The sequence below is a fragment of the Talpa occidentalis genome, unplaced genomic scaffold (assembly GCF_014898055.3).
Source record: "Talpa occidentalis isolate TD23 unplaced genomic scaffold, MPIMG_talOcc4v2.1 talOcc4.11, whole genome shotgun sequence".
Taxonomy (NCBI): Eukaryota; Metazoa; Chordata; class Mammalia; order Eulipotyphla; family Talpidae; genus Talpa; species Talpa occidentalis.
Window position 1 is genome coordinate 30,106,362 of NW_023601104.1, and position 15,860 is coordinate 30,122,221.

The window sequence follows — 15,860 nt, forward strand, 5'->3', positions numbered from 1 at the left end:
TTGGCCTGAGCCCCTCAGGACTCCGGTAGCCTGTTTCTAGTCCCGGGGCAGCCATCTTTGCTGCCTCTCCCCTCCGCAGCCCAAAGAGCAGCATTCAGGGCATTTATGATCATGTGACTCTGTGGCCAGCCCTGGCAGAGAGCTTCTTCCTGTGCCACCAGGCACCACCACAGGCCCATTTCTAATTGGCACAGTAAAGGCTACCCCTGCTCCTGGAAGCAGCTTCCCCAGGGGAAGGGTAGAAACTGAGGCACAGCTGGTAAATGGATGGCAAGCTCTTCCTCAAGCCTCCAGGAGACTTTTCTACCCTAGTGAAAGGAGAAAAGATACTGACTGTCCTCTCCCAGTTGTTCCCCCAAGGTCCAGTCCAGCTGTGGAGGAGGAATCTGGGAAGACCTCCCTCTGGCTTCTTTCATCTCATAGGTTCGGGTCCATGTTCTCCTGGTCTGAGGCTGCCTCTTCATCATTTGGGAACTCCTGGATCAGTCAGAGAAGCCCAATCAAGGGCCTGTGCTGTCTCCCAGGGCTACAACCTGGGGGCATCTCCTTCCTCTTACCCTGCTCCCAACAGAACCAGAGAAGATTCTACCACCCCTTTCCAGGGGGTCCCTCTGTCCCAGATTGCCCACAGCCATGTGGTCTACTTTGGGTAACTCCCTCTTACCAGACTGAGGCCCCTGTCCTGCTGTAGGGCAGCATAGAAGCGTAGCACACGGGGGTCACAGCGAACCACCATGGGGTCAAAGTCCAGCACACGCAGGCCCTGCATGTTCCGGGCCCGGGAAAGAGCCACATAGGCCTGGCCACTGGCAAACACACGGCCCAGTGAGATCTCCACACAATCTAGGGACATGCCCTGGGGGATGGAGGGACAGAGTTGGAGCCAGAACACCCTCAAGTCTTTCATGCCCAAGAGCCTAACCCCACTTTTATCAACCCAGTTATTGTCCCTGAATCTCCTCCCTCAGTCCAGAAAATCTCCAGGCAGAGAAACAGACTGACAGCAGATGTGTAGCCAGGAGACACAGATCCAGGATAAGAGCAGAGAATAGAGGAGAAAGGAAAGAGCTCAGGCTCTAGGTCAGACAGACATGGAAATAAATTTCGGCTCTGCTTCTCACTAGCTGTGTGACTGTCAACAAATGACTTAACCTCTCTGAGTCCTCGTTTCTTCTTCTATAGAAGAGGAATGATTAACACACCTATTCCTCAGACAGTGGGTCGAAGAATTACATTTAACACATTGAGTAGTGACTAACTACTCAATGAGTAGAATGGCAGGACAGGAGAATAGAGAGAGGAAGTGTATGTGTCTGGGCAAGGGAGAGAAAAAAGGCAGGGAAATGCATTAAGGAAAGGGTTTATTCTAATTCTGGTCTGGAAATTTTTATTTAGGACACGTTCAACCCCCATAAGCCTTTAAGGCCTCCCCATTCAACGTACCCCAGGCCTGTCCTGTCCCTCTCTGCCGTGCTCTGCCCCCATCCCATGCACCAGCTGCTCACCTGGCTCTTGTGGATGGATATTGCCCAGGCTAGTTGGAGGGGCAGCTGCTGTCGGCTGAGGAGCTGGCCGCCAGAGGCCTGCACTGTCCACCGGTCAGCACGGATGACTTCGGTGACTCCACAAAGGAACCGTACCTGGGGCAGCCCTGAGGGAGGTGTGGAGAAGTTCAACTTTTCAGCTCTGCTTCAGGGCTCAGAGGTGAGGAGCAAAACCCACCTTGCCATCCTAGCCTTTTCCTCCTCATACTTACCCTGGGACTATTGCAAACAGCAGAACTGTTCACTCACCCTCCCTCCCTCAACCCACCATTTACCTCTCCCCTGCTTCTCGAAACCAACTACTACCCCTCGGGCGCCGTTCACCAGGCCTCGGGACACAGCTAAGTTCTTCACCAGCATCACCTGCAAGGGAAAGAACACTGAGTCCTGGAGAGCAGCAGCTCCTTTCCCCACCTGGCCTCAGCTCCAGGGAGCTCTGTGGTGGTTCTTAGAGGCTGGGGGCTTTCGTGAAGGGGCGCCGAATCCTAATCCTTAGCTTATTCACCAGTGGCAAACTTTTATTTTCCCAGTTTCCTCTCGGGTCAGAGGGAAATGACTTGTGCTCAGTTTGCCTCAGAAGAAAATATTAAGGTAGCAGATCACAGGGCTCTGAAAATCATCAGAGTGTGGGGTATGTGGTGTGGGGTATGTGTGTGGGCCACAATCTTGAGGCATAGCCCCCAGGGCCTGCTACCCCCTCTTCCAACCACAATGTGCTGATATTTCTCCTGGGGTGCCCTTTGAAACCTGGGAAAAATCTCCCTTTTGGCCCACCCCCAACTGCATGGAAGAAAGCAGGACTCTCTCATTACAGGGTACACCACAGAGCCGAGGAAACTGAGCTTCAGTGAAAGAAAGACACTGTCCAAAGTAAGACTTCTTGGTGCTACAGGCACAGGAAGAGGAGAGCTGTGGAAAGCTGAAGACAAGAAGGTGGGTAGGCCTGGGCAGAGGGCCAAGGCCCAGGGAGTCCCAAGCTCCCAGGATCTAGGCCCTACTCCCACTCACCTGGGCACCCAGCTTTAGCTGAAGGAGTTGACCAACAGGACACTGGGCATCTAGGGTCTGGGCTTGCTCAGGGTCACTGTCCATAGCTTCAAAGCTGTGTATCTCACCTGGGAAAAGAGAGATGGACAGACAGATTACAAGGCATTAACTTGTGGCTCAAGTTTCTGAAAATACATATTAGACTAGAGCATGGGAGGAGGTAATGGGGACAGCTGAGACCTAGCTAGGACTTTGGAATCAGAGACCTGGATCCAAATTTCACTTTACTGACTGAGTAAACTTGACCCAGTCAAAATCACATCTCTCAAAGTCACAGTTATCTCTGCAAATGTAAGGACCTTTATGGTCATGGAGGTCGGGACCCAGATAACCATTTGACCCCAGGATGCCTGGAGGCCACTCCTGCCTAATGGTCCCTCCCAGCCCAGGCTCCCTGCTCACCTGGCAGCTCCTGTAGCCGCCTCTCGTTGGTAAGGGCCACATCATCTTGGTGGGTGCAGAGCCTTGTGGCCACAATCCCGTCTCGCCCTACCTTGTGAGCAGCTGTGGCCCGGAGCTGACGGGTCACCTCATCTGAGCACCTGTGGGGTATGGGCTGTCAGCGCAGAGCCAATCTGAACCCCAGGGAAGGTGGGGGAGGGAGGCAGTATGGCCCAAGAAGCAGGCCATGGGTTAGGCCTGGGGATTGGAAAAGGGCACCAGGGCATGCCTTGCTGGCCCCTGGGCTGGCCAACTTGGACTCCAGACTGGGGAATGAACATGGGGGCAGGAGAGGCAGGAGTCAGTGCTTGGCTGTGATCATGGGTGGTCAGCCTTCCTTGTGCTGCCCCCATGTAGAAGCTAATAACCCTCCCACCTACAGTGCACCTGAGGAAGATACCACAAGTGAGCAGAGGCCAGAAGTTGAAAGGACCTAAACCAGGTACCCTGTAACACTGATACCCTATAATCAGATAAGCCTCGAGTACAATCTTCTATTTTCCTTTACCTCAAGCCTGGGTGTGGCAGCCGCTTGTGTGTGAAGAAGGGAAACAAGTTGGGACCATCTCTCCCTGTGCTGCCACTCAGCCTTCTCCCCTTCCCTACCCAAAGGTCTCAAGACTGGAAGGAACCTGGATTTTAGAGCCAGATCTGCATTCAAATCCCAGCTTGGCCACTCACTAGCCATGACTTTGGGTAAGTCATGTCACCTCTTTGAACCCCAGTTTCTGCATCTGTGAATTAGTATTAATATCTCTGTGTGCTCTCTGTGTGTCCATCTGTCCATCCTTCCTTGACACCTACTCCATACCAGGCCCTGTGCTGGGGCAAAAAGACCCAACCCTGGGGGAGGCTAGATCTCAGGACTCTGCAGATTTCCTATGGGGCCATGGCATTCTTGACCCCAGTCTGTCCTGGACTGCCCCAAAGCCAGCTTGAGGCACTGCTTCTTGTATAGACTGCATGCTCCCACAAGCATTGCTCCCCCTCTGCTGGGTCCCTATGCTCCTGTCTGACCCACACTTGGTTCTGTGGCCCCTTCACTATTCACCAAGGCCCACCTGCCCAGCCTCACAGCCTGCAGCAGAGAGATGAAAGTCTGGTCTGCCTGCCTCCACACCTGTGTCAGCTCCAGGGTCACTGGGACACACCTCCTCCAGCTCTTGGCCTGGTGGGGGCAGGATGGGCGTGTCAGGGAGCACAGCAGACCTCTGGGGGTGGGGTGGGGGTCAGAAGGTGAGTGGTACCTGGAAGCAGAACTGTGGGGGCTTGGAGCCTTTGGTAACAGGTGGCAGTTGCAAGAAGTCCCCACAGATGATGAGCTGGATCCCTCCGAATGGCTGGTTCTGCTGTCGGACAGCTCTGGAGATGAGCATGGGTGCTTTAGGGACTGCATGGGAGGGTTCCGTGGAAGGCCACCAGAACCTAGCCCTCACCCTACATACTGACCTGGCCACAGCCTCCAGCTTGTCAAACAGGTCTGCCTCCACCATAGAAATCTCATCAATGACAAGCCGCTGGCAGTTTAGCCAGCCCTGCCGCACACCTGGCCGTTGGGCCAGAGCCACACACTGGGCCAATGGAGCCTGGCCGGAGCCAATGCCTGTGAGAGATATTCTTCAGCCTGGGCTGAGGCCCCAGCCCTGTCTCAACCCCATCTTCACCCCCCACCCCCACCACAGGCCTGATTTGGTTCTAGCTCGAGCAGCAGGTGCTTCCACTTGCCTGCAAAGGCATGGAGGGTGGTACCCCCGATGTGGCAGGCTGCCACCCCAGTGCTGGCAGTGGCCACGGTGCCTGTGGGAGGCAGTGAGCCCAGGATACGCTTCAGCAGATAAGACTTCCCTGTTCCTGGATAGAGGACAAAGTTAGGGCCACTTGTCCTTTTATCCCACCCATCACTATCTCCCCAACCCACACTCTGCCCCCTACTACCTGCACTCCCAGTGAAGAAAATGCTCTGGCCTTTCAGGACGACTCTCAGCACAGCAGCCTGTTCCTCGGAAAGTTGTGGTTTGGCAGGGGCCAGGCTCAGCCTTTTCACAGGCAGCGGCCATCTTGGGGCTTCCTGGAAGAATAGGACTGTTTCAAGGCCCCCTCCCTTTCTTGGCCTGCAGTGCTAGGCCTGGTAGCGCTTAGTGTCTCTGCCATCTTTGCTCCTTGGAGCCCTTGGTTCACCTGGAGATGCCAGTGACTACTGGGGTTTCTCTGAGGAAGGGAACAAGGCTGAGTTTCCACTGACCCCCGATACCCTGAGCTCCCAGTGTGTGGGTCTGGACCCTCTCTCTGCTTCCCCCTGGGTCCCCAGCTCTTCTGGTCCTCTCACTCAACTTTGCTTCTCATTTCTATTCTGGTCATACCTGTCTCTCTCACCTTGACTAGCAAAAACCCTGCTACCCAAGACCTCTTCTCGCCCCAACTCCATTTTCTCACCAGCTTAATCTTAAAGCCCTGTTATCTTTTATTGCTGTCCCTCTTGATCAGACCTGTTGGCTGCCCCAGCCACCAGCGGATTATTTCATTCTCTCCAACCACGTCTCTCCTTCAGGCCCACGCCAGTTCAACTTTTCTTTCTTAATTCTCCTTTCAGACCTCCATCTCTGCTTTCTCTTTTAATGTGGCCCGCGCCCCTCTTTTCTGTTCTCTTTACTCAATATCAGGGATTGTACTACGCGAAACACAAGCATAATCCCATGCCCTGTCTTACTCAAATGTCCAATGAGCATTTCCTCTGATATAAACAGCCCCCTCACATACCACCACCATCTTCCTCCGAACGTGGGCTCCTCAGTCTCCCATCAAAGTGGCGCAGCCACCCCCCAAGTCGTCCTCCCGTCACTGTCCTCACCGTGCTGGGCTCGGACCCTGCCCGAGGCTCCGTGGCCTGCTTGACCCGCGCGGTGTCTGGTGCCCTGGTGGCTGCCGCGCGCCGCACCTCCTCGGGCTGCACCGGGCTGATGGTGATGAAGTCGCGGGGCCGCGGGCCGAGCAGTTGCATTCGGGCGGAGGCCGGTCCAGGCCCCGGGGCCCCCGCGAGCTTGAGACGCAGCGTGCGGAGAAAACGGCGCAGGCGGTCGGGGGGACAGTCGGAGAGCAGCAGCTGCACCGCGCCGGGTCGGGGAGCATCGCTGGAGGGGAGCCGCAGGGTGCTGCGCCCCTCAGAGGCGAAGCGCGTGAAAAGGCGAGCGGCGCGCAGGGCAAAGCAGCGGGGGCGCCCCGCTGACCCCGGCCCCTGAAGACGCAGCATCAGCTCCCGGCGCTCGTTCCGACCCAGGCTCAGCTCCGCTGTGCGCAGGGACTGGCGCCTTCTCGGCTGCCCGCCGGGGCTCAGCTCCTCCACCGCCACGCGGCACCGCAGCTCCGCATCCTCGCGTTCCGCGGCAGCTGCCTCGGTGCCCGGCAGCATCGCCACCACGTCTCGGGTCTTCCAAGGAACCGAACGAAGGAACCGGGATCACGGGACTACCGGGGCATAGTGGGCGGATGAGAGGCCGGGGATTCGGTGAAGGCTACACGGTGTCCCAGAAGCTGTCACCGGTAACACAAGGAGGTCACGGACACGGTAAAAGGGTCTCGGGATCAACCAAAAATTCACTTAGAAATGTACGCTCCTGCACAATAGTTTGCAGAGCGGCTGATGAGCAGTGGCAAATATACCCAGTACTGGGGAACCTCGGCTGTCAGGCACACCTGCTTCCAAAAGGCCCAGGGAGAGCTCGGGAATTCTCAGCGTCCTGGCCCCGGGAAGCAGGAAAACCTCACGTGAGTGGACAGACAAGGGTACAAGCGGCCTCAGTCGTCCCTGGTTTATACGCAGCCAGGCAGATCTCACTGCCCCCCGTGTGCGGAAGTGGAAAGAGGCTGGAAAAGGCCACAAGGGCTGGGAAGAGTTACAGCTCCTGTGTTTCCCATCTCCAAAGTGGTGGAGATTATTTGAGGCCGGAGTGGAGGTGGGAGGCCCTGCGGCCCGGGGATCTGTACTCCCTGCGTCTGACCCACTCGTCTGCACCCTCCCGGCAGAGACTCCTTGAAGAAGCAGGGTCTCTGCCTCCCCCCTTGGGGCTTGATGGACACTCACTTGCACCAGCACTCGGAAGGGACAGCAAATCGGCCAGCTGGCGAGGCTCTGGCATTAGGAACTTTCAAATTCTAGGGGTAGGGAATCAGCCTATCAGCGGCTGGATCTTTAAATTCTCCAGCCAATCAGAGGCAGGGGCGTGACAGCGGCTCGTCGGCGCTGGGTTCCGACTCCCCCGCGCTTGGGCTGTACCAATCGCTCGCGGGAGGCAGGACTCTTACTGTGGTGGGGGAGTCTACCGCGTCGCGTGGACGAGAGGGTGTGGTGGAAGTAGGGGTGCTGCGTCTGTGTTGTGCGTGGTGTCATGTCACCTCTTGCGGCTCTAAAAGTTTATATTCAAAGCCGTCTCTCCAATACACTTGCCCTCTGCACCAGGTCTCACCCAGCGGCTGAATTTGGCTTTGGGGACGAACTTCCTCTGGTCCCTCCCAACTTGTTTCCCCTCACTGGCCGGTTACCCACTCCAGGGCAGACCACCTGAAGGTCTGCAGCTTCCGTTGCCCCTGCTCCCCTGCTCTTCCCAGGTATGGCTTCTGTCTTCCAGGTATATTCTCTGCCTTTATGAAAGTCCTTTTATACATGTCTGTCCACTCAGCTCAGGCGCACCCGTAAGGAGCGCTGAGACCTGCTGCATCTGAGGCTCGGAGGGAACAAGGGAAGTGTGAACCCCTGTCTTCTGGGAATTCTTTTTTGCGACAGCTTAATTGCACTGAGACTTTAACCCCAAGCACCGTGACCTGGGAGACCCCGGAATTCTTTTCTCTCTTGTTTCAGTGGATGCTCAGGAAACTTGTTTTTAATTACCTTTCATTTTCTCATTGAAGCTTGGACTTACATACCTGGAAGGGATCTTATAAAAGAGGAGAGTCTAACTCCCTCTTTTATTGAATAGCCCTCATTTTTCAGATGAGGAAACCAATACTCCAAGAGGTTTGGAACCAAGTCTAACCTGGCGTAAGTGTCTGCTTGCTTAACTACTATACACACTCTGCTCCCAGGTGAGTGATCTAACTTCATGGAGGGAGTCCATGAAGGCCTGGACTTCAGTTCAGCTCCTGACAGCCACTGCAATGCCTGTCCTCACCCTGTCCAGCTTAGATGTTATCCCAAGCAAGTTTCCTTAATGTGGAAAACCTTTCTTTCCTCAATTGTAAAAAAAGAAGAAGGATGAAACTGATGATGGCACAATTCTGTGATTACACTTAAAACCACTGAATTGTTTTCTCTAAATGGGTAAATTGTTAGAATGTGAATTACTTATCAATAAAGCTGTTAGGGAAAAAGAGACATATTTTTTCTCTTTAGTGTTGTCTTGACATATGAGTACCACTGACCCCAATCCTTAAGTTAAGAAAAAAATTTGAAGTCACTGGGGTAGTCAGAATAACCCACCACCATTTCCCTCAAAGATGTCAATGGCCTGGTCCCCAGAACTGGTGAAAGCATTACCTTACATGGCAAAAGGGACTGTGCAGAGGTGATAAATTAAGGAATTTGAGATGAAGAGATTATCCTGGACTGTTTGGGTGGGCCCAGTGGAATCACAAAAGTTCTTAGAAAAGAAAGAGATGTGATGAGGGAAGCAGAGGTGAGTGTGGGTGTATGTGGGTATGTGTGGGGAGAAGGAAGGAGAGCGATTTGTAGATGCTACTGCTGGCTTTGAAGATGGAGGAAAGGGCCATGGGCCAAGTCAAAAAAAGAGGAAGTTTCTAGAAACTGTAAAAGTCAAGAAAGTAGATTCTTACCTAGAGTCTCCAGAAACAACAAAGCTGATGATTTTAATCCAATGAGACACATTTTAGACCTCCAACATTGCAAGACAGTGAATTTGTATTGTTTCTAGTCACTAAAATTGTGACTTGACTATTGATGCTGTAATGTGTAATAGCATCAACAGTAATAAGAAATAAACACAATTCAATAGCTGGAAAGTGAAAGAACTGGGATTATGAACCTGGGTCTATTTCCAAAGGCATTCTCTCTTTCCACTACTGTCTCCTCAAAAAAACAAACCCAGCACACTCACAATACTCTGGTCACTTCCACCTTTTCTCTGTGCAGTACTCCAGACTGCCTGTAGAGAAGGCACAGAGACTTGCACATGGATTTTCTCATTTTTTTTCCTTTGGCTTTTAAACTTTTTTTAATTATAAAATATATACAACACAAAAATTGCCATTTTAATGTTTATTTCATTGCCATTAAGTTCATTTAAATGTTGTATAACCATCATCACTATCTAGTTCCAGAAAAAATTTAACACCCCACAAAAACTTTATACCCATTCTTTTCCCCCAACCCCTGTGCCCCCCAACATTTTATTCTGAAAATATTACAAATATACAAACAAATTTTACGGTGAACACCCATATACCTATCACTGAAATCCTAAAGTTAATATTTTGATGGTGTGTTTTATCTCATATCTGTCTATTCATCCCTCCACCCACCAATCCATCTTTTTGTTATGCATTTTTAAAAATATTTATTTATTTATGCATACAAGAACTGGGGTATAGGCCAGAGGTATGGGGGGTGAGAGGATTCACCAGAGACAGATTGGGGAACAGAACAGGCAGATCCACTGAAATACACTGCTGAGCAGTGGGTGAGTCAGGAGAGGCCTGCTGTGCCATGTGGGTAGCTCCCTGGCCAGGGATCAAACTGGTGCTTGGGTGGCTACAGCTAGCTTCATAGGTTGTTTCTTAATCCCTTGTGCCCACCAGGGTGGCCCTTGTTATGCATTTTTAAGTTGCAGGCAATAGTATATTTCTAAACACTTCTATAAGACCAAACATAAACAGAGTCTGTGCTTACCTTTTTACTTATTTGTGTTAAAGATTTTATTTATTTTTGCGTAGAAGAACTGGGGTGTAGGCCAGAGGGGTGTGTGTGTGTGTGAGAGGATTCACCAGAGACAGAGTGGGGAGCAGAACAGACAGATCTACTGAAATACACTAAGGGGAGGAGCAGGTGAAACAGGAGAGTTCTGCTGCACCATATGTGGGTTAGCTCCCTGGTTGGGGATCAAACTCAGGCCACAGTGGTTACAGCATTATAGTGCTAAGACTTAACCCCTAGACCACCCTGTGCTTACCTTTTTAATGTGAACTTTACATACAATGAAATGTACAAATTGTAGGCTTTTCTTAGAGGAGTTCTGAAAAATGTGTATACCTGTGCAGTCCAAACCCTTATCAGGATACAAAACTGCCGTCTAGTATGGTAGCCACTAGCCACTGGAGGCTATTTAATTTTAAAGTGATTAAAATTAAATGAACAGGGTGATAAATAGTAAGCCCATTTTAGATTCAGGTTTTTGTGGTGGGGAGAAACCTTTCAGCAGAGTGGATATTTCAGTTGAGACCTGAAAGCCACTTACTAGGACATTTCCCTTCATTGCACAAAGTTCTAAGAATATTACATACCTTAGAACATTCCCCTCATGCTCCTTTCTAGTCAGTCACGACCCTCAATCCTCAGGTAACCATGTTCTAATTTTGTTTCACTTTAGATTATTTTACCTTGTTCTAGAACTTCTTGTAAGTGGAACTATATAGTGTATATTCTTGTGTGTTTTTCACTCAGCATATAGATTTTTCACGTTGCTGCATGTACAATTAATTTTTAATTTCTTTTTCATTGATTTATAGAAGTCCATTATGTATAGATAAACTACAGAGTTTATCCATTTTCCTGTTGATAGCTTGGCTTTCTGCGGAGTTATACTTTAATTTCTTTAAGATTTATTTTATTTATGTGTACAAGAGTTGGGGTGTAGACTAGAGGTGCGGGGAGGGTGAGAGGATTCACCAGAGACAGAGTGGGGAGCAGAACAGGTGGATCTACTGAAATTCACTGCTACATTGGGGAGCAGAGGGGAGCAGAGGAGAGGTCAGCTGCGCCTGTGGGTTGGTCCCTGGCCAGGGATCAAACTCATAATGCTGAGATTCAACCCCTTGCACCACCAGGGAGGCCCTATACTTTAATTTCTTTTTCTTTTTTTAAAGATTTATTTTTATTTATTTATACAAGCACTGGGTACAGTCAGAAGCACGGGAGGGTGAGAGAATTCACCAGAACCAGAGGGGGGGGAGCAGAGCAGGCAGAAGGACCGAAGTACACTGCTGAGGAGAGCAGCGGGCAGCAGGAGAGGTCTGCACGCCATGGGGGACCCTCCTCCTCCGGTGGCTGGGGAGCAGCCGGGGATCGAACCGGCGCTGCAGAGGCTGCGGGCAGCTTCGCAACCCAGCGCTCAACAGCTGCGCCACCGGGGAGGCCCTATACTTTAATTTCTTTTGAATAAGTACCCAGGTGAAAAATTGTTGGGTCAGAGAACGAGTGCTTAGTTGTACATGAAAAATTCCAGAGCCTTTTTTTTTAAATTAAATTTATTTATTTATGCATACAAGAGCATCCAGCGGTGTGGGGGCTTCTCCCTCGCAGGGGATCAAACTCGTGCTGCAGAGGCTGCGTCCTAACCCCTTGCGCCACCAGGGAGGCCCTGCAGAGCCTTTTTTAAAAGCGGTTATGTGCCCATCCCGTTTGTTAAAGGCACAACAGTGAGTCCTTGTAGGGAAAGGAATTGAATGAACAGCTAGAAGCGGTCTCGCTGTAGATGAACGGCCCTTGGCCCCGCCCTCCTCCCCGCCCTCGCCAGGTCATCTGGATCCCTATTGGCTAACGGAGGAGAGAGGCGGAGCCAGAGGGCGGGCCTCCTCCCATCTAGGGCCGGACTTCCGCCTTCGGGGCTTCTGGCCGCCTTACCCCCGCCGGGTGTTGGCTAATGGCTGCTGCCGCGGGGCCACTTTCCAGTCCCCGATCCCCTCGCCCAACCCAAAGCTTGGTAAACCCAAGGTCTCAGGAACAATGGATTTTCCTCGCTATGAAATTTCTTTCTCACTAACTTTTCCGTCCGTCTTATCTGCTCTCATTGGTAGTTTCAGTTTAGCCCCCGCTCATTAATAATAACAACAGTAACATTACGGATTGGGCGTTTTCCAAAATCCTTTTCGGCATTATTTCATTTGATATTTGATATTCAAAGAGCCCCTCCATCCCCTCTTAAGGTCTTCCAGCTCCCAGAGCGCGATGGCACCTCCAACTGCTTCATTAGGGGACACTCATTTCCTTGAACCCAGTAAAGCTGATCAATCCCTCCTTGAACTCCTATTTTCTCTTAACTTTCCCAACTACACACTCCCCTAGTTTCTTCCTACATATTGGCTTTTCCTTTGTGGTCTCCTATGCTGGTCCTTCTGCCTCAACCAGACATCAACGTGGGAGGACTTGATCTTTTCCAATCCCACTGCTTGCTTATCAGGCGATTCCCAGTCTTTACAGCCTGCCCATCTCCCCTGAACTCCCAACTATATTTCCACTTGTCCTCCTGTTTTCACACAGGTACCTAACAGGCAAGACAAACTCATTTTTCCAAAACAGAGCTCTTAACTTTCTCACCCCATACACACCCATTTTTCTCCTGTCTTCATCACCTCATTAAATGGCACTACCAATTTTTTCGTTTGGAGTCAAAAACCAACACCATGTCTTTGATTCCTTTTACACCTACCACATCCATTCCACCATCAAAACTTGTTATTTCTGCCTCCAGAATGCATTTTGAATGTATCCAATTTCCTTCATCCCTGTCCCTACCCTGGAGTACCGAGATCATGGTTTTCCATCTCTCCTCTGAATTACATTAGTTACCTTCTAGTCTCGCTGGATTCCTGGCTTCTACTCTGGTCCCCCTTCCATCTTTTCTCTAAACAGCAGCAGGCTGAGCTTTTCAAATACATAAATTTGCTACTGCTCTAGTTAAAAGCCCTCAATGCCTCCCTGGACTTAGATTAAAATCCACGGCTGGGGCCTTCCTGGTGGCGCAGGGGTTGAAGACACAGTGCCATCAAGCTATCTGGCAGCCACCACAGCAGGAGTTCCATCCCCTGGCCAGGGAGCTGACCTACATGGCACAGCAGACCTCTCCTGCCTTGCCTGCTACTCTCCTCAGCAGTGTATTTCACTAGATCTGCCTGTTCTGCCCCTGACTGTCTCTGGTGAATCCTTTCACAACCCCGCCCCATACCTCTGGCCTACACCCCAGTTCTTGTATGCATAAATAAATAAATCAAAAAAATAAATAAATGAAATCCATGGTTTTTCCATAGCCTTAGGACTACTCTCTCTGTTCTTTCTACTGTCTACCACTTTCTCCCAGGCTCTGTCACACTGGTTTCCTTGGTGTTCCTTGAACATCTAAAGCTTAGTCCTAAGCCAGGGTCTTTGCACTTGCTCTTTGCTCTTCATGAAATATAATCCTCCTTCCACCTCACCTCTTTGTGCGGTTATCTCTCATCTTTCAGGTCTCAGCTATATCCACTCTGCAGAAAGGCTTCTCCCACCCACACGCCGTATCTAAAATGGGTTTCCCAGTTACTATTTTACTACCCTGTTTATTTCCTTTAGAGAACTCACAGCCTGTTGGTAACACGTTCATTTACTTCTTTGCCTATCATCTCTCCTAGCATTATGAGGGCAGTGATCATGCCTGTTACGTTTACAGTCCTGTTTAAACAGTACCCCAGACGAGGTAGGCACTCAACAGGTATTTATTGAATGGCCGAATCAACGAATAATGAAATTATTCTCTCCAAGTCCTGATCTCTCCCCTCCCCTTTATTATCTCTTGAATCTGTGCCTGCTTCAATGTTTCTGTGGCCCCCTGCTTGCAGGAGGAATTTCAACCCCTTGGGTCAGGATTCAAGGACCTTAGTGCTCTAGCTCTTGCTGCCTTTTTGGTGGTGTCTTTCTGAATTTCCAACCACCACTGCATGCATGACTGCACAAATCTGCAGCTCAGAAGGTTCTACAAGTCCTCATTTTTTGGGTGCTGTTCCCTCTTTCTGAACTCCCCCTGCTTCCCTATCCTCCTGTGTAGCTGACCCTGTTAGGATAAAGCTCAGTCACTCCAGCCCCTCCTTTGGGAACAGTGATCACAGCACGCTGTGTACTTATTCACCAGAGCCCTTCTCAGGATTTGTCTACCCTCCTACTGGTCACCAGCTCTACAAGGCAAGGCCTGGATCTTGTGTGGCCTGGTCACATAATGATGGCAAAACAGGTCATTTAATAGAGAGCTCAGATTCTGGAGTCAGGGAGATTTGAGTCTTTGCTCTACCACTCACCAGTCAAAGGCCCTTGAACACATTCAAGCCTCTAATTCTTAATCTGTAATGCAAGGTTAACAATTGTTTCTGTTTCCTTTTGGGAGGATTAAATGAGATACATATGAAGACTCTAGTACAGTGAACAGAATACAGAGGCTCCCTAAATTCTCGAGTGAATAACTCAGGATGAAGTATTGGAAAGCACTACGTTTTGTTGATTAAGTGGTGCACATGCAAAATAGACTGCATCGTTTCCGCAGCCAAAAATGTGTAATGATTTCCCTTCCTGAGGTTAAAATGTAGTCTCCTTAACACAGCCTTCAAGACCCTCTCTACACTGAACTTTGGCCTCTCTAGATACACACACACACATACAGTTTTATGCCTTCATTGCATTGTTCACATTGGCACCTTTTTCTAGAATTCTCCCTCTCTGTCCTGGTTTTGGTGCCTTTCTCTGTGCATTTACTCTCATATCTAACACATGATGTTCTTATCTGCTTACATGTCTTTCTCTCCTGATAGAGGAGAGAATGGTCCTACCATATATCTCAGACATTACTGTAGGGCCTGACAATTAAGGGAATAAAACATTTGTATTGAATGAATGCATGTGATGTGGAGCATGGCCTGGATGGAAAAAGTGCCAGAGTGATTATCAGTGACTTCTTAAAGTGACAGAGCTGTCTGGATATCAAAATTGACCTTATCCCCATAACTACACTGGGGTGCTTCTGTGTAACATGAATTCCCCAGGGTCTCTGATCTCCCAGAGGTGCAATCTGAGTTTTCAGATATGGGATCTTCTGAGCCCTCAGCATGGGTGACATTAGTTGCACAGCTCTAAAATCATGTGGTGGCTGCAACACTGACATTCTCTGATCCCAAGGTTGGATTTTTTTCATCCTTCTAGATAACGGAACTCAGGCCCAGACATTAGAAAAAAGTTTGCCCCATATCTTTTTCCCCCTTGACCCTTGGGCCCCAAGCCTGCTTTTCAGGACTACAAGTGAATTGGGAGTCTGGGAGTTTGATCAACTAGTACAGTAGCTGCTATGGCAGCCAGAGCCAAAGGAAGTCACCATCGATCCCACAAGCACTTAGTTTTTTTTTGCTGCAGCATGGGGCAGGGTTGACCCTGAGGGTGAGGAGGAAGAGGAGTGTGTGTGTGTGTGTGTGTGTGAGGGGGATGGTGTTGGATGCTGGAATGCAGCCAGTAATTTTCTCTCTCTGGTTCTATTTCTACAAGAGTAAAATGAAGGTTCAATGTATAACGACACCATTCTCTGCTGGTTCCTAACACCATTCCCCAACAAGGTTGTCAAAACTGCAAGACCCCATAGTATGGGGTTTAAGTTTGGGTGGCCCTGCGGAGAGGGACACAGCTCTGAGCAATGCTCAACGACAGTAAAACACTGCATTTGGGGAACCCCTGAAAGCCAGGGGGTACAGGTCTTCTCCCAAACGTACCTCAAATTCCAGATAAACTGCCCCAGTTATTCCCGTTATACAGCTCTCCCCACCTCACAGGAGCCTCCCCACGGTGACTCAAACTCCAGGTCCTGCCAGTAGTTTTCATGG

General features: G+C 50.3%; 1 protein-coding gene and 1 long non-coding RNA gene across 2 annotated transcripts; one reads left to right on the forward strand and one right to left on the reverse strand.

The window, feature by feature from the left end:
- Window positions 1-265: 265 nt before the first annotated feature.
- PIF1 (PIF1 5'-to-3' DNA helicase) lies at window positions 266-7,154 on the reverse strand. The gene is made up of 13 exons (XM_037502708.1): window positions 7,111-7,154; window positions 5,881-6,560; window positions 4,968-5,100; window positions 4,758-4,883; window positions 4,482-4,635; window positions 4,280-4,394; window positions 4,094-4,200; window positions 2,994-3,133; window positions 2,553-2,659; window positions 1,820-1,907; window positions 1,506-1,651; window positions 665-856; window positions 266-477 (listed from the first exon to the last, which is right to left on the reverse strand). Exons 2-13 carry the CDS (start codon window positions 6,436-6,438, stop codon window positions 418-420), a joined length of 1,926 nt encoding a protein of 641 aa, XP_037358605.1. The 5' UTR covers window positions 6,439-6,560; window positions 7,111-7,154; the 3' UTR covers window positions 266-417.
- On the forward strand, window positions 1,666-3,493 carry LOC119238733 (uncharacterized). Its single transcript, XR_005123644.2, has 3 exons — window positions 1,666-1,704; window positions 2,359-2,477; window positions 3,415-3,493. It is a non-coding gene; the product is annotated as an uncharacterized LOC119238733 (long non-coding RNA).
- Window positions 7,155-15,860: the final 8,706 nt, after the last annotated feature.